Source organism: Xiphias gladius, chromosome 21 (assembly GCF_016859285.1).
Source record: "Xiphias gladius isolate SHS-SW01 ecotype Sanya breed wild chromosome 21, ASM1685928v1, whole genome shotgun sequence".
Lineage (NCBI taxonomy): Eukaryota > Metazoa > Chordata > Actinopteri > Istiophoriformes > Xiphiidae > Xiphias > Xiphias gladius.
Window position 1 is genome coordinate 14020095 of NC_053420.1, and position 15882 is coordinate 14035976.

The following is a 15882-nucleotide window of genomic DNA, read 5'->3' on the forward strand; positions in this document are numbered from 1 at the left end:
CCTGTTTGCACACTGACAGTAGGGCGTCTGCCCAAAGCGTCCGTCCAGTACATGAATAAACAGTTTAACTGGAATACTGTCCTACTTGGAACAACATTTCCATTGTCATTTTCCTCTTTAGTCTGGATAATACCAGGGGATTTTTTGGTACTAAGGAGTTCCAATGAAAGCTGCACAGTTAGGTCTGTGTTTTGAGGTAGCCTCCATGAGGAGGGTACAGGAAAAAAAAGGCACAGTTTTCATTTATTGTCTCACTGATTTTTATTTCATTTCATTTCCCGCTATAGCGTACGAAATATAATTTGAAACCAGAAAGGTTATCGTGATTGGTGCCTTAATCAGACGGCAGAAATAAGCTCACAGTATATAAACAGCAGGAGATTTTGAACAGCTGCCTGTGGGAATTATGCTCAAATATGTGCACCAGGGAAAAAAATAGAAATGGAGCACAAAGAAACACAAGGGGGTCATGTGGTGACTCCCAACACACAGAATTTATGTGGACTGATACATTCAATAAAATGGAAGTGTACCTGCTCTGTGAGTCCAGTCAGTGACGGACGTCACCCTCAGAAAGGGTTTTCTGCGTGGATCGCCCTATACGATGGAGGCAGAAACCTCAGAGGCATGTATATAAAATTTTCAGCGCCATCATGGTCAAAATATATAATCTGCAGTTTATATTTTCCATTCAGACGGTGTCTTTTCTTTTTTAATCAGCTGCCTGTGATGAAATCGTTTCACTTGGAGCATTTCAGATATCCGCTCAGTTCTATTGTCTCAGCATAAAACTGTTCACACAGCATCTGCAACAGTAAAGAAGAATGAGGCTCCTAGAATGACGCTGTCATAACATACTGATCCATTTGTTTTTGTTTTTTTCTACTAACTTACGGCGTATCCTGTTTATCTCGGCCGATTTTTGTCTCTCCACAGTATTTAAAACTAAATGCTGAGTCTCCCTTTTCTTGCCTTCCTCAGTGCCAGCAGCATTGACCCTCGACCCCATCACAGCCCACCAAAGACTGATCCTCTCAGACGACTGTACTATCGTGGCCTACGGGAATCTCCATCCGCAGCCGCTGCAGGACTCCCCGCGCCGTTTTGATGTGGAGGTGTCTGTTCTGGGCGCAGAGGGCTTTGCCTCAGGTGTCCATTACTGGGAAGTGATGGTGTCGGAGAAGACCCAGTGGATGATCGGTGTGGCCAGTGAGACAGTCAGTCGTAAGGGCAGCATCCAGATCCAGCCCAGTCGTGGCTTCTACTGCATCGTCATGCACGACGGGAACCAGTACAGTGCCTGCACCGAGCCCTGGACCCGCCTCAATGTCAAGAGCAAGCTGGAGAAGGTGGGGGTGTACCTGGACTACCCAAAAGGTCTGCTCATCTTCTACAACGCAGACGACATGTCCTGGCTCTACACGTACCGAGAGAAATTCCCCGCCAAGGTCTTCCCCTATTTCAGCCCTGGCCAGAGCCATGCTAACGGCAAGAACGTGCAGCCATTGCGAATCAACACTGTACGCCTTTAAGAGCTCCACGTTTATCTGAGGTCGTGATTGTCCTGACAGATGAATCCATCATAGCTGAATTCACAGGACTTGTGTAGGTTTCAAAAGATATTAAAGAAATCCGTTCAAAAAATGTTTAATAGGGTGTTTGAAATGTTTATTTCTCTCAGTTCAGTGTTAAGAATTGTGCTTGATGTTGCTCTTAAAACCTGCGCTGTTTTTTGTGACTTGAAACGATCGTACGATAACGGCCTGCGCTCGAGCCTCATTCCACATCTTTCATTGAAAAGATGACACTAAATGGAGACAGAGGGACCCCTGGGCTCCTCTGGGGTCTGCGGCAGCGTGTCGGGGGGGGGGGGTAGTGATTCCCGCTCTTAAAGTGACTGTCCCAGGCCCACCTTGCACAATCCCAGGGGGCACCACTCCCCTTATCAAGCTCCAGGCTTGTCAGACTTGACGTCCCCTCTCTGTTCAAGCAAGTGGACACTGCAGACTGGTCACTTGTCTTCTCTGTGCTGTACAGTTGGCTTAGCTTTATTTGTGGAATGTGATTGACTGTCGCCTCATTTCTGGCTTTTGTTTGCCCACATTTTCAGCGGTTCACCCTGAACTTGTCAAGTCTGTTGGGTCTTTTTACTTCTGTCTGAGACCATGATCTTGGTTTCTCCCATAGGACACATCCGTGTGTCTGCTCAGTCTTCGTCATTTCAAGAACAGCTCCTGTTCTATGTGCACCAGCGATTTTCCAAGTCACTTAAAACTAATGAAAATGAATGAAAAAGTAGTTCATAGGCTGCCCATCCCTATCCACTGCCCAGTCCTACCCAGGTGTGATAGGAAGGTCTGTTTGGAGGTGGAAGATGTCCAGAAATGTGCTGCTATTGATGGATTAAGGAATTTCATATTTGTATATAGCGTATCAAAGGTTAAAAGGATTAAGTCTCTCATCATGCTGGCTCATGTTTAAGTTTCTGCTCTTTCCCCAAAACCACAACTTATGTTAGCCTTCAGCATACACTATACCTTGGGTTTTTCGTCCACTTTACTGTTGAATTCAAGTCCATTTCTGCTTCCAGTCATAATGTTTGACCATTTTGTTTAAATCATGTAGTCTTAGTAGATAACCACATGAGACAGAGAGCTCTGGTTGTAAAAGCCTAAGTTCTCAGATGTGAAAATCTGAAAAGTTAAAGATGAAATATTGCTCAAAAAAGCTACAGAGACCAAAAGTTCTCACTTATTTTAAATTCCATCGTTTATGTAAATTAATTCAGGCTGTATGTTTTAGGAATTGGCAATTACCAGGGAAAATGGAGATGGATGGATGGAGGGACTTGAGCACAATCATGTCATCCTGGCATTCCCATGGCTGCTGCTGTGTTACATAATGACGGAATCGTTGATAATTCCTCTGAGGCACAGTCATGTTTATTTCTTCACCCCAGGTGCCTCAAGTGCTCTTGTTTGTCATTAGTTGTACACAAGTCCTGCAGAATCTGCTCTAAGAGACTCTAGTCCCTCAGCCAAGTCCGGCATACTGAGAGAGATGTGCGCGTCTGTGGTTGGGCATGGTAAAGGGTATGTTTGAGTGGCCTGCGACAACTATCATTTTAAATCCAGCTTTGGTTGTGCTTAATGAAGCCCATTTGCCTCTCAAAGCATACCCATGCAGTAGCCAAAAGTGTTTATTACAAAATACTTAGCAATCAGATAGAACTTAACATATTTTTCTTTGGGAAATCTACAAAAGAAAAACTAAAAGATCACCTCACTCCGCCCTTACTTAGCCACTGTACGTCGTTGCATTTGTATGTGTGTAGTCTGTGTTGTCCATGTAAAAGAAAATTGGGGCAGTGCCCTCATTCTTGTAGGATCTAATTCCGCTACGTGCAGTATGATGCAAACTAGGGTCAAGTTATGCCTGGTGTTTGTTTTAACTTGCACAGATCTGCAGGGGGTTGTCTGAGTAATGTTGCCGAGTAGAACCTGGCACAGCTTATTTCATTAAATTTTCTGGGAATTACTCAGCCAGATAACTTGGTGAGCTTGCTTTGTGGCAAAAGATTTATTTATTAATGTGTAGTTTAGACAATCAGGACAGTATTCAGTTATCATGTCTTTTCAATCTATCTATCACTATCAATATCTAAAATGTCTATACAAAGTAAATCCAATCCAGCTGGGCTCATGCAGGTTAAAACAAATGTTAAAATTTGACCCCAGTTTGCTGTGTTGCAGACCTCATTTAGACTTTCTGTTTGAATATTAAGACGGAGATTATCGTGAGGTTGTGTTGGGTTACTGGTGATGCTGATGACGCTAATGGTTAAAATGAATTTAATGATGATGATAACTATGACACTTTTAATGATTATAATGACGATTGTGTCTTTTGATGATGGCCGCTGCGCACCCATCATTGTGTGAACACACTCTAGTGTGCTTTTGCTGCTGGAGGCTTGTGGGAAATGTTTTAATGTACAATAAATTACTGTGAAAAATCAGACAGTCTCTGTAACTTTGTCCTGGTTCGGACGGGCATCAACATTGTGCATCACCCATCCCATTGTCTTCTCTCCCAGTTCCTACACAGAGCGCTGATCCAATATCAGTGATCTCTTTTTCCCAGATTCAAACTCTGTGCACCAGTCTGAGTGGAACTTACTGGAATGATTTCTATGTAGATAACCAGCCAGAAACTGTTGCAGCACTAAACCTAAGGTAGCAGTAGCTATGACTGAATGTAACTGAAAACTGAATTTTATAATGACATTGACAAAGAAACTGTATATAATGTTGATCAGGGAAGTCATAGCAGATACCTGATTAATAAGGTAAGTATTGGGGTCGATAGTGATGCATCCATAGTTTCCAACCTGGGTGTTTGAAACTTACAGAGGGATAAGAGCTGATAAACAATTTTAGAGAGATGAAAAAAAAATTATCCATCTACTTGATAAAATTAGTTTTTTCCAGACATTTCTCTTATCTTTGCTATTTTCTTGTGAAATACTGGATGGTTTTACTTCTTCAAGCCTATAAAACATTTTCAAAAAAAGACCAAGAGCCTACAACACTGCTAGTGGGGCTCTGAGGTAAATGCTAACATCAGCAGGCTAAAACGCTAACAACGGCAGCCCCAACATGATGAGGTATATTAGGTGTATGGTTTAGTATGTTCACCTTTCTAGTTTAGTGTGTTAGCATGCTAATATTTGCTAATTAGTACCAAACACAAAGAACAGCTAAGGCTGAAGGGAATGTCATTAGCTTTGCAGGCATTTGATATAAACCAAAAATATTGGACAGATTAAAACTATGACTTCCTGGTGACAGTAGAGGAATCGCCAAAGTCAACAGACTTCTTCCCCTGGTCAACATAAATGTCTGTACAAAGTTTCAAGGGTAATCTATCCAATAGTCACTGAGATATTTCAGCCTGGCCCAAAGCAGTGGGCAGACTGAGATTGCAGGGCTAAAAACAATCTGAGAAGGTAAAAATCACGCTTTGTTTCAAACGCTCATAGCTCATGAAAATGTGTGACCCTTGGGTCAAGAGTTAACTTTAAAGGGTCACAACCCAAAGTGGTTGAGAACCACTGCTGTAGAAAACATAAATGCTTTCATACTGACACTGCTTTCATGTTTTATTTCTTTAGTCAGAGAGTGCACGTGATCTTTAACTTTGTGAAGAAGAGTATCAACATAGTTAAAACTGAACCCTATTTGAAATGTGGTGAGGCTTTGCCTCTGCTTGTCAGTACCTGCTCCAGTGCAGCAAGAGTTTCGTGCCAGACATTTTAGTTGAGATGTGCCAAACTCTCAGCTCTGCTAAGCTATCCAGCAGTGGGAGGTTGTGAACTATCTTTTATTATCGTTCCCTATTTTGGCGTAGGCTGAGGCCCAGGCGTGTGACATGATGAATAAAAAAGATGTCTGCTGGAGCTCAGTGTTCCCTCACTGCGGGTGAGCCGCCACCTTCAATAGGTCTTCTTCATTTCCCATCTGTGACGCATGAATCTGGTTGTTAAACCAAAAAGGAAGAAAATGTCACACAGTTTGAAATCATGATCAAAAGTGAACATGAGTCATACACTGCACCAGAACCGCAGAGAGTTATGCTTTTTGGGTAACTTTGTGCCCTGCTGCTTGATTATTTCACACTCCAGAGCAATTAAGTCTTGTAGCATCATGATTACAGCTGTTCCACACCAAACTGCAGTTTGAAGCTGAGGGCCATTTATTCACAGCAGACCCTCGGGACAAGTGGCCTCATATTCTCAGCTTTGATTGATTCTAGGCACTTTTCTCAGAGCACTCCTGTGATAGAGATATTTTTATCCAAGGAGAAGGTGTCCACCCTGTGGTAGAGATATTTTAGCTGAGGGGACGGTGTCCATTAAAAAGTCACTGAGCTCTCCTTTGAGAGACCCATATCTGATTCCAGGCTGATGTGGCCCTCCAAAGGCGAAAGCGTAGGAGGCTCACTTTTGGCATCACTTGCGTCTTTTTTGGGGGGGGGCAGTCAAAGAACAAGAGCCACTGCTATAATGCTGGTGGCATAAACAATTCCTATAGGTGCCCCGACTTTTGTTGATAACTTACAAACCCTCTGTCTGTACAAAGGCCGTGTTGGAACAGACTGTGTTACTTCACCCTCTGATGCTTTATTAGGACAACGCTGTTCTTCAGGTAGTTACTGTATATTTCTGTCAGAATGGTGAGAAAAAGACAGGTAACAAAGGAGGACAGACTGGTTGGTCAGAAGGTTCATCCTACAGCAAGATAATGACCCAAAACTTTAGAAGCACAGAACCGGACTGGCGGAAGACCAGCACAGTCTTCAGACTTAAACCACATGGAGCTGGTTTGGGATGAACCGGACGGAAGGTGAAAGCAAAGCAAACCACAAGTCCAACATGTTTGTGGAAACTTCCGCAAAAGTATTGGGATGAACTTTTTGAGCAGTATTCGATTTCAATTTTAGAAAGAACGTCGCAAGTGTGTTCGGCCGCTGGATGAGTTAAAAATTTAGATTCCATGATTCCTTTTTCTTTTTTTTTAATCTTCATTATTCATTTGTTCTGTGCTTTAATGTCAGAGACACTGTGACAACTGGAAAAGTGAAAGTGTTCTAACACTTTTGATCAGTAGTCTAGTTTAGAGAAGGAAAATGAATCACCTACTGTTTTGATAATTGATGAACACTGTTTTGATAACTGTTTCTATTAAATGATGAATAATTGATTAGTGGTTTAAGTAGTTTATTAAGCCCATGTCCTTGTTCCAGCTTCTAAGATGTGAAGATTTGCTGCTTTTCTCTCTTTTATATTATTGTAAATAAGATATATTTGGGTGTGGAATGCCGATTGGACAAAACAAGCAATTTGAAGATGTACGTGACTCTGGGCTGATTAAAAGATTAATCATTTCATTGATTGATTGTTAAGAATGGAAATAATCTTTAGTTTCAGCCCTCTACTCCCTGGTGTCCTGGTATATTTATGATGGTGGATGTATCAAAGGATGCTTTTCTTATTATTTTCTTTATTCCGCATACATTCAAAAACATGACCAACCTTGAGAATAAATACATTAAACGGCGGCATCTTTGAGTTCATTTACTGGTCTGTTTTAATCTGCTGGCCTTATTTATCTGAACTTTTGCACTGCCTTTTTTTTTTTTATTAACCGTTCATGGAGCACGGTTCCTGCACTGAACAGTAACAGCTTCACGACTGAGGAAACTCACAGCAGCTAGGATGTTTCCCCTTAATGTCCTCATTCCCCAATGTAACATAAAAATCCTCAGACACACCAAAACACAGCACTCATTACACTTTTGTCTGTTCTTCTTTCTTTTCCTGAATCCCCTTCATCCCTCTCCATCCTAAAGCTCATCTATCACACACTCTGGCGCCTGAAGGTATCGGGTGTGTACTCGCTGTTGTTGTACCGGAGTGCCCTCTGGCGTTGACATCTGTCTCCCCTGCTCACCTTCGGAGGACAACGCTCGTCAGCCAGGGCACGATGAGCGCACCTCGGCAGTGTCGCCAAGTTGGGCTACTTTTTTTTTTTTTTTCTTTCTTTCTTTAACTCAGTAGGCTGAAATGAATTTGGACGGGCTGTTATGATTTCGTCTTTGTAGCATTTGTGTGGTTTATTCCCGCCAAAAAAGCTCGGCCGCAGTCCAGATGTTTTTAGACTTCAGAGGAGGGGTCGGAGGGAGAGACGTGAGTCAAAGATAACGACATGAAGTTAGTTTGGCTGATGATCATCGCGACCAACAGACGCAGCAGCAGCAGCAGAAGAAGAAGCAGGGGCAACAGGCTGCTATAAAACCCCCTAGAGCGCCCGAGTGCTGCAATTTGTGTAAAAAAAATCAGTCAAATCCGAACACACACCCAGGATGTTACACATACTTTTAGGTACCGCGCGACTTACACTTTCCGAGGATATCTCTAGCTCTGATGTCAGTCGCAAATAAATGCCCAGAAACACGCTTAGAAATCGCTGGAGAAAGACGCTCCTTATTAGTCCGCAACCTGCCTGCGAAACATCGTTTCGGGTGGGTTCGAGGCTCTGGCCGGGCTACTCAGTCAAATCTGGCAACACCAGCACATCAGGCCCTTGGCCCTCTTGTGTTCAGTTTCTCCGGTTGCAGCAACCCTGGCTCTTTCCGGAGGTGACAAAATAGGGTATTGCACCATTCGTAAAGAGTTAATAAGCTGTAATTAATTGCTTTATTAATGGTTAACAAATCATATGTTTTATTTAAAATCCTCCTCCAGCACCACAATTTGTATTTTTTGCTCTTTAGTTCACCGGTGAGAAACCTCCAATGGCCTGTTTGACGAGCGCCTGGACCAAAATCCATTTATGAAGGAGTGACTTACATTTGCAGCTGCAGACTTATTATGGTAAAATCATTTACTGACTTATACATAGAGATTGACCGTTAACTGACGAGTGCAAAACTTAAAGTAGTAAAAAAAATGAGAAAAATACAGTAAATGTGAAATGTGGATGGTAAGAGCTGTTTTTATTCCATGTTGAAGTTAAGAAGTTCCCATTCTTAACATGGTGTTCGAATTAAGACCCATTCATCAGTGTGTCCTGTTTAAATGAAATGTTCTGGTAATAACATCGCTGTGTGTTTCTATTCAGTAATAATGCAGATATAAATGTTGGCAAACCATTAATAGGAACTTAAGGTGTCAGACTTTCTTACAGGCTACCAGGTTTGCAGTTATGTACGTTAGTATGACATTAAAAAAAAAGGTCTTCGGTTTCTTGATTTCTAATGAGCCATCAGCAAAAGTCAGTCACCTGCAGTTATACATTTTAGTGTATCATGGGTTCAATCGTTCATCAAGTCTTCAACTGTAAATGTTAATAAGCTGCTTATAAATGGATTTTAGTCCAGATGCCCTGCAGCCCTTTTCCAGACGGTAAGAGGTCAAACAGTCCATTGGAGAGGCCTCTGTAATGAATTAAAGAGCGAAAAAAGACAGTAAATTATGAGATGATTAGTTCTGCCTCACCAGTTTGTATTTGTACTTTTCTCTAATCTTTCTGAAATATTGGATAATATGACCCCTTTAGGCCTCGAGCAGTTATTTTAATGAAACCATCTGAGAGGTTTAGAGGAGAAATGCCTCTGTGGTGAAATTGTTAACAACTCATACACATCTGAAATGGGACAAGAAGCCCCAACCAGACACTGCTTATTTGTAACAGGCCAAAAAAGGTGGGGAACCATTGGGTTATTCATTAACAAGACATTGTACTTTCGAAGCATATCCTGTTTTTTTTTTTTTTTAATGTAAAATCCTAATCTGAGAAGTAACTTAGCTGTCAGATAAATGTAGTGGAGTAAAGAGTACAACATTTCCATCTGAAAGGTAGTGGAGTAGAAGTATTAAGTGGCATTCGATGAAAATACTCAAGTAGCTCAAAATTGTACTTGAGTAAATGTATTTAGTTACTTTCCACCTCTGAGGAGCAGGTCAGTCCTTTTAAACCAACCGATTTAAGAACAGGGGCAAAACTACAAAGAAGGAAAACAAACTCTGTGATACACCCCCAAATCACTCCGTGTTTATTTATAGGTTGCTTTATCCAGGGTTTATGTGATGCGGCATCAGCGCACTTCAGATCCTTCCTTTCAAAACGCCCTGGATTAGTCTTATTTCAACTGCAGAGGCTCACTCTGTAACCCGTTGTGTAATGACAAATGGTTGCAGATCTTAAGGCTCTGAATAGTAAGAGAAGGGCTCCCAGCCATCTGTTTCAGTCAGCTTTAGTGTCTCTGTACCAAGCACGCCTCAACCTGCCTCCTCAGCACCTCTCAGCAGTTTCCACATATTATTCCTCACATGTGAATAGCTGCTCAGTAATGCATATTTACTCCCTAGTCAAACCAGTGTCGAGAGGTAGACCTGTTGTCTGCGCACATGCAATATTAATCTGGTGATCCTGTTGCAAATGGCCTCGGATCAGCGTCCACTTTTGCCCCTCGCCAGTCTGGTTTCATAAAAATGTTTCACTGTGAGAGGCTGATGTGTCGCTTGTGTTCGCTGCAGATGAAACTAAAGATCGGACACACAGCTCCAGTAGTGTCTCTATAGTCCTGATCAGAAGAATGTTCACACTGAGGTTCAGAGGCAGCAGAAAGATGGAGAGCACACCCACGAACCCTATCATTACTTTCACCCCCAGGCAGGGAAAACCCCATTGTTGCCATCCAAGCTGGCTGCTGTATTGTGAGCACACGTGTTCCTCCATGATAAATGTCAGAGGTATACCTTTCTTTGTCTTTTCGTGCTCCTTTCCTCCCCTCTCTGCAGACATACTCCCGGGGGAGATGAGGACAAAGTCTCCATGGTGACGCGCCGACATCTGCACGATGTTCCAGGAATACGCTCTGTGAACGGTCCAGCTGCTCTCTGTTTTCTCTAGGTCAACACACTGTGCTGGCTCTGACACCGGCATCCCAGGGTTCATAGGCGAGGAGGGTGCACACTGGGCTGAAACGAGGTCTCGCCGGCAACGGTCACTGTCGCCGTTAGCTCCACGTTTTGCTCGGTGCTTCCCCTCCATATGCGCAGGGGCCCGGTGTCGCCTGTGAAGGCCTGTGCTTGTGGTCAGGAGGAGCAGGAGAAGGGAGAGGAAAGCCATGACACAGAAGGGATTCACGGCGCTGGGCATGGGGCTGAACAGGTTGGGCAAACATCTGATGAGGGAGTTGGTTGTGTGCAAACAGGCAGCAGCCCACTCTTCCTCCAGCTTCCATTGCCACCTGACATTCAGGGCGACAAAAACCCACACCGACAGGCAGCAGAGGTAGCCGACAACATGAGACAACCCCTTGTCTTTGTCTGTGTCCGGATTGTTGCTGTCCTCCTCCTCTTCCATAGTTATCTCCCCAGTATAACAATGCTGTCCATCAGAGTCAACTGTTTGGCCCACGGCCCTGTGAGCGAAGACAGAGTGAGGCACCAGCAGTCTGGTCACAGTCTCCACAGCAATCAGAGGTGTGGTCAGGAGTAACACCACGCCATATGTGTGGCTGAGGAACAGCAGGAAGCGCAGGGCAACAACATCACCGATTGGGCTCAGTTCACTCAGCCAGAACTCAAAGACGCAAAGGAAACTCAGAAAAACTGTGGGAAGAACAAAGCATAGCGTCAGTGAGTCAGGTCACTCTGGTTGGATTGGATTAGTGCAGTCCTTCCCAACCAGGGGTACATGGAAGGACTCTAGAGTAGCTCAGCTAATTTGAAAAAGCAGAAATTAAAGGGGTACTCCAGCGATTTAGTATTGCAGGTCTATAAAGTCGGGGGACTCGCCAGAGACAGATTAAATAAAGAATGGTCAAAATTGAAGCAGCAGAGGCCAAGATATCCTGACTTTTACCAGTGGGTCCTACAGTTCCCATAATGCAACTCAACCCAAACTGACTGAAAAAAAAAGACCAAGCCTCAACATAAACAACTCCAGCAGAAACTAACAGCTGTTTTCACTATCGATAGAGCTGCAAGTTATTTTCTTGTTTGGTCTGTAAGATCTCAGAAAATAGTGGAAAATACCTGTCTCAGTTTCACAAAACCAAAGTGAAATTTTGAATTTGCTTGTGTTGTCCAGCCAACACCCCACAACCCAAAGATGAATTATGTTGGTTTCATTAATCAATTAATTTACTATCACATAGGACAAAAAAAAATCAGCCAACCCTCACAACTGAGAAGCTGGACCCAGAAATGCTCAGCCTTTCTTTTTTTTTTTTTTGCTTGAAAAATGACTTGTTGCAGTCATTTTGTTAATGTCTGTCGGCTAGGCAAGTAATTGTATTTGTGCAAAAATAATATCTTAGCAGTGTTCACTTTTATATAATTGAGTGTTAAATAACATCCAATTTAAATTCCATTCAGCGCTGTACAGTTCAATTTTGCAAGAATTTCCATTCTATATTACTTTATACTTCTACTCCACTGCATTTTTAGAGTGAAACACTCATTACCTTTATTTAACAGAAAAAGTTACTAGTTACTTTTACGTTACATAAAAAAAACCTGTGAACAACTCATAACATATGATGCATTATCATAAATGAAAGGCTCTACATACTCAAACATGTGCTTCGGGTTATTATGGTAATTAGACCTACATGGGTTGGGGTTGTGCAAAGCTACCTAAGCTGGGATTTACATGAGGACAGCATGTTCTAATAAGAATGATAAAGATGTAACTTGTCTGACAACAAAACAAACAAAAAGCCACTTGAATTCCAGAAATAAAAATATGCTGTTGCACAAGATTATAACTTTTGTGCACTCAAATTTTTATCTTGATAAAAAAAAAAAAAATACACTTTTGGGAAAATTGGGGGCCCTATAATTTAACAATCTGAAAGGGGCCATTTCGCATAATGAGCGTGTTTACTTTGATACTTTAAGTACATTTTACTGGTAATACTTATGTACTTCAGCCCAAGTAGATTTGTGAATTCAGGACTTTGCAGGAATTTCTACATTGTGGTACTGCTACATATTCAAGAACAGGATCTGAATACTTGTTCCACCACACTTAAAATGAGGACATTTCTAACTTGACAGGTGGTGTTGACAGGGCTACGGTGCATCAGTAAAAAAAAAAAAAAAGGGGGGGGGGTGGAAACCACTGGATCACAGCACTGTTGTTGTGACCAGTACACCTCGTCGTGCCCTTGTAGTCACCTGTTACCAGGAAGTCGGTGAAGATCAACAGGCAGCAGCAGCAGAAGCTGACAGGACTGTAGGAGGAAGTCAGCGAGGGCAGGAAGAGAAGACTGCCGGCCAGTTTACATACACACAACACCGCCGCTCCCTCCAACACACCATCCATGGCTAAAAGAAAACAACACATTCACACGGGTCAACATATCGGAGAAAAAAACTGGTTTTCTTTCTGCCTCAGGGTGGCAGATCTCAGGAAAGCCAGGCACTCTGCTGACAATAAACCCCACGACAATGGATAATATTTCTGTAGCTTCTGTAACATTTTATAAACTCACATGATTTTTTTGCGTGATCATCCCACTTTGAAGTGAAGGTCTCTGCCCTGTGGTTGCATTTCATTGTGTACATTAGTGCTGAACCCTGGACTAGTAAGCTGTTTACAGCTGATCAAAAACTCAGGAGCAAGTTCACCCTTCCTCTTCTGTCAACATGCATTATATTTAGATTCATTAAAAAAATTATACTCAGTACCAGCACCTAATAAACAAGCGCCACTTAACTTCTCAGTAATGTGAGCGCACATGCAAATTTACAGTCGACTAGTGTGCACAGACTCTGTTGCTATGACCAGACTGTAAATATGTCCACCTCCTGACCATGATACTGCCAAATCAGATCGCTTCAACCTGCGACAAATATTTCCGTCATCTCTATCACATGGTCACAGAAGAAAATTCAAACACACGGAACAGGAAAATGCAACTCCAGAACAAAAACTGCTGTGAGGTTCAGTAGTTCTTACCTGTGCTCACAGGAGCCTTCAGAGAAGCATGTCAATATGAGCTTCAGATGTTTCATCAGCTCTCTTCACCTCCCCCCCTTTGCTCCGCCCTCTTGGGGGGGATAATGACCCTCCCTCCTCCCCCCTTCCTGTGCTCCCTGCACCTGGTCTGTGCGGAGGTGAGAGAACATGTGCGTCTCAGAGGGTGTGGCACTGTTTGTACGGACAAGAAAACCAGTCTAACAACTAACTAACCAACAGTGAGAGATGCAAAGTGAATGTCTGTGTGTGTGTTTGTGTGTGTTTGCATGTGTGTTTTGCATGTGTCTGTTTGAGTGTGTGCAAGAAACACTTGTTGTTATTAGTAAAGGGTATACTGGGTGGAAGATGTGCATCTTCAATGAGAATGTGCATATACTTCTGTGTTACACCCACCTTGTTCAAACTACTGTATGTTATTTCACAGCAAATACACACATGCAGGGTGTTTCATAACGCAGGATTAGACAGTAGGCCACATAACTATGAGAAACATGATGCTACAGTTTGGTGATACTCATTCGAATCTACAGTCTATACAACAAAAGTTTAATATAAGGTTTAGAAATATGACTCATTCCTGCTTTTAAATCCTTTATTTGACCTCAGACCCTTTTAAAATGCTGTCGTGATTTGTGCATCATAATGAGCGCTTTCTGTCTCCAGTTAATAGCCACTGTACACTGTTTGGACAGGTGGGATGGTCCTCTTCAGACAACAAAAGGGAGTTCTCTGGCTCTCCTGGGGAAAAACTGCTTCATTACCTCTACCTCTATTATTACATCTATATAATAGACATAATAGATATAAAATGCCAGTTTAACAGGAGAGTTTCAGTTTAGCTGTAGCTTATGTTCAACAGTTTGAATACACTCATGGCATAGAATGAGTTGCAAAAAAAAAAAAAAAAAACACTCCATCCAAATCTCTTTTCATCTGAAGACTTCAAATGGTGATGCCAGAGGCACTTCAATGCCACTTCGGCACTCAGGCTGATATATTTCAGGTTCATTTCTCGACTTTGGAAACACCAGTTGACAAAACAGTCTCGCCACAATGTCCATTTAGTGGCTGCTCTGGAGCTTTTCATTGCATCACGTGGTGTTCTTCGGCACATAGGGATCACTGAGTTGTCATGAAGTTATAGATGTTCAATTTTACGTATTATCGGAGCACTTTAAGGCCTCCTCATCCAGGTTGGCTTAGAAAACTGAGACTGAAAGTTCATTCTTTATGTGTGTGATCTGAACAAAAGCTAAAGAACAGCTACTAAATGGACATTGTGGTAAGATTGTTGTGTCAGATTATTTTAGGTGTTCTGGTTGCAAATTGTAATTGTTTCTTTAATGAAGAACTAGTTTGTCTATTGTGTATGAAATGTGTCTGTGTTCATCTGTTTTTCAATACTCTTTTTCTTTCTTGTACACAGGTCTCTCCTGAAAAAGAGATATTGGTCTCGATGAAAATACCTGTTTAAATAAAGTATGAAATAACTGCCCTGCAGATGTCACGGGTTTAAACACTGTCCAGGTAAAGAGACGAGGTAAATCTGCTTTTCAAAAACAGGATGCCCATAGGCATGGCTACATGTTCTTCTGATACAAAGAGGAGGTTTGCAAACCACATTTTCTTATCGGGTTTTATCGAGTTTTCCTCTTAGATACATCTGTAGCAGGAAGCAGGAAGATGTTATAAAAACAGTCAAACACGGCTCATAGAAAGCATTGATATGTCACCCCTTCTGTTGGCAAAACAGAAAACAGATTTTTTTTTTCTCGTTTTTGAAAGCCAATTGCACGAAGAGCCGCAGCCAAGTTTCTTGATACTAAAATTATAATTGAAAAGTTATGTCAAAAGACATTTTAATAAGGTTAGGGTATTAGGGAAGTGCCAATTTGGGAAGTGTAGTGTACTTTTAATTGTAAGTAGGGGTATTGTTCTCTAGCAAAGTTTGAAACATGAATATAACCTGCTTGGTAATGTCCACAGGCTGGTGAATGAGGGGTCTGCAGATGAGAGTGTGCCAGAGCACTGCACTCCATTTCTGCTTTATCTTTCTAATTATTGGCAGTCGCCACATTTGGATGCATTTTATATCCTCAGCCGAGGTATGAGATGGAGTCCTGTGGAGTTGAGCATTTGCTATGAATAAATTGTGAGTAAACATAATTTTAATGTGTGTGTAAGGAAGGTAAGGAAGCAACAGGTTTGCAGGGTTGAGCACCAATATGTATAAATATATATATATATAGATAGATATATAGTTTTTATTGAAATTTCAGATCCAGTCAATAACCTTAAATGGTAAAAGGGTAAACTGCCCAGGTTA

General features: G+C 42.1%; 2 protein-coding genes across 2 annotated transcripts in view; one reads left to right on the forward strand and one right to left on the reverse strand.

The window, feature by feature from the left end:
* trim62.1 (tripartite motif containing 62, tandem duplicate 1) overlaps nt 1-4005 on the forward strand; it is a 33725-nt gene extending 29720 nt beyond the window's left edge. Inside the window, exon 6 of the mRNA XM_040115680.1 lies at nt 982-4005. Within this exon, the coding sequence (XP_039971614.1) occupies nt 982-1532 (551 nt within the window). The 3' untranslated portion in view covers nt 1533-4005. The remainder of the gene's footprint in view (nt 1-981) is intronic.
* Nucleotides 4006-9400: 5395 nt separating this feature from the next.
* On the reverse strand, nt 9401-13553 carry LOC120783385. Its single transcript, XM_040116353.1, has 3 exons — nt 13536-13553; nt 12752-12901; nt 9401-11179 (listed from the first exon to the last, which is right to left on the reverse strand). The coding sequence occupies exons 2-3, from the start codon at nt 12897-12899 to the stop codon at nt 10047-10049; spliced, it is 1281 nt and encodes a 426-aa protein (XP_039972287.1). The 5' UTR covers nt 12900-12901; nt 13536-13553; the 3' UTR covers nt 9401-10046.
* Nucleotides 13554-15882: the final 2329 nt, after the last annotated feature.

What these genes read in the sequence shown, in the direction of transcription:
- LOC120783385 (XM_040116353.1), bottom strand. Translation starts at nt 12,899, where the DNA reads ATGGATGGTGTGTTGGAGGGAGCGGCGGTGTTGTGTGTATGTAAACTG. An exon ending in CACCGACTTCCTGGTAACAG is followed by an intron (nt 11,180 to 12,751) that starts GTGACTACAAGG and finishes TTCTTCCCACAG; the next exon opens with TTTTTCTGAGTTTCCTTTGC.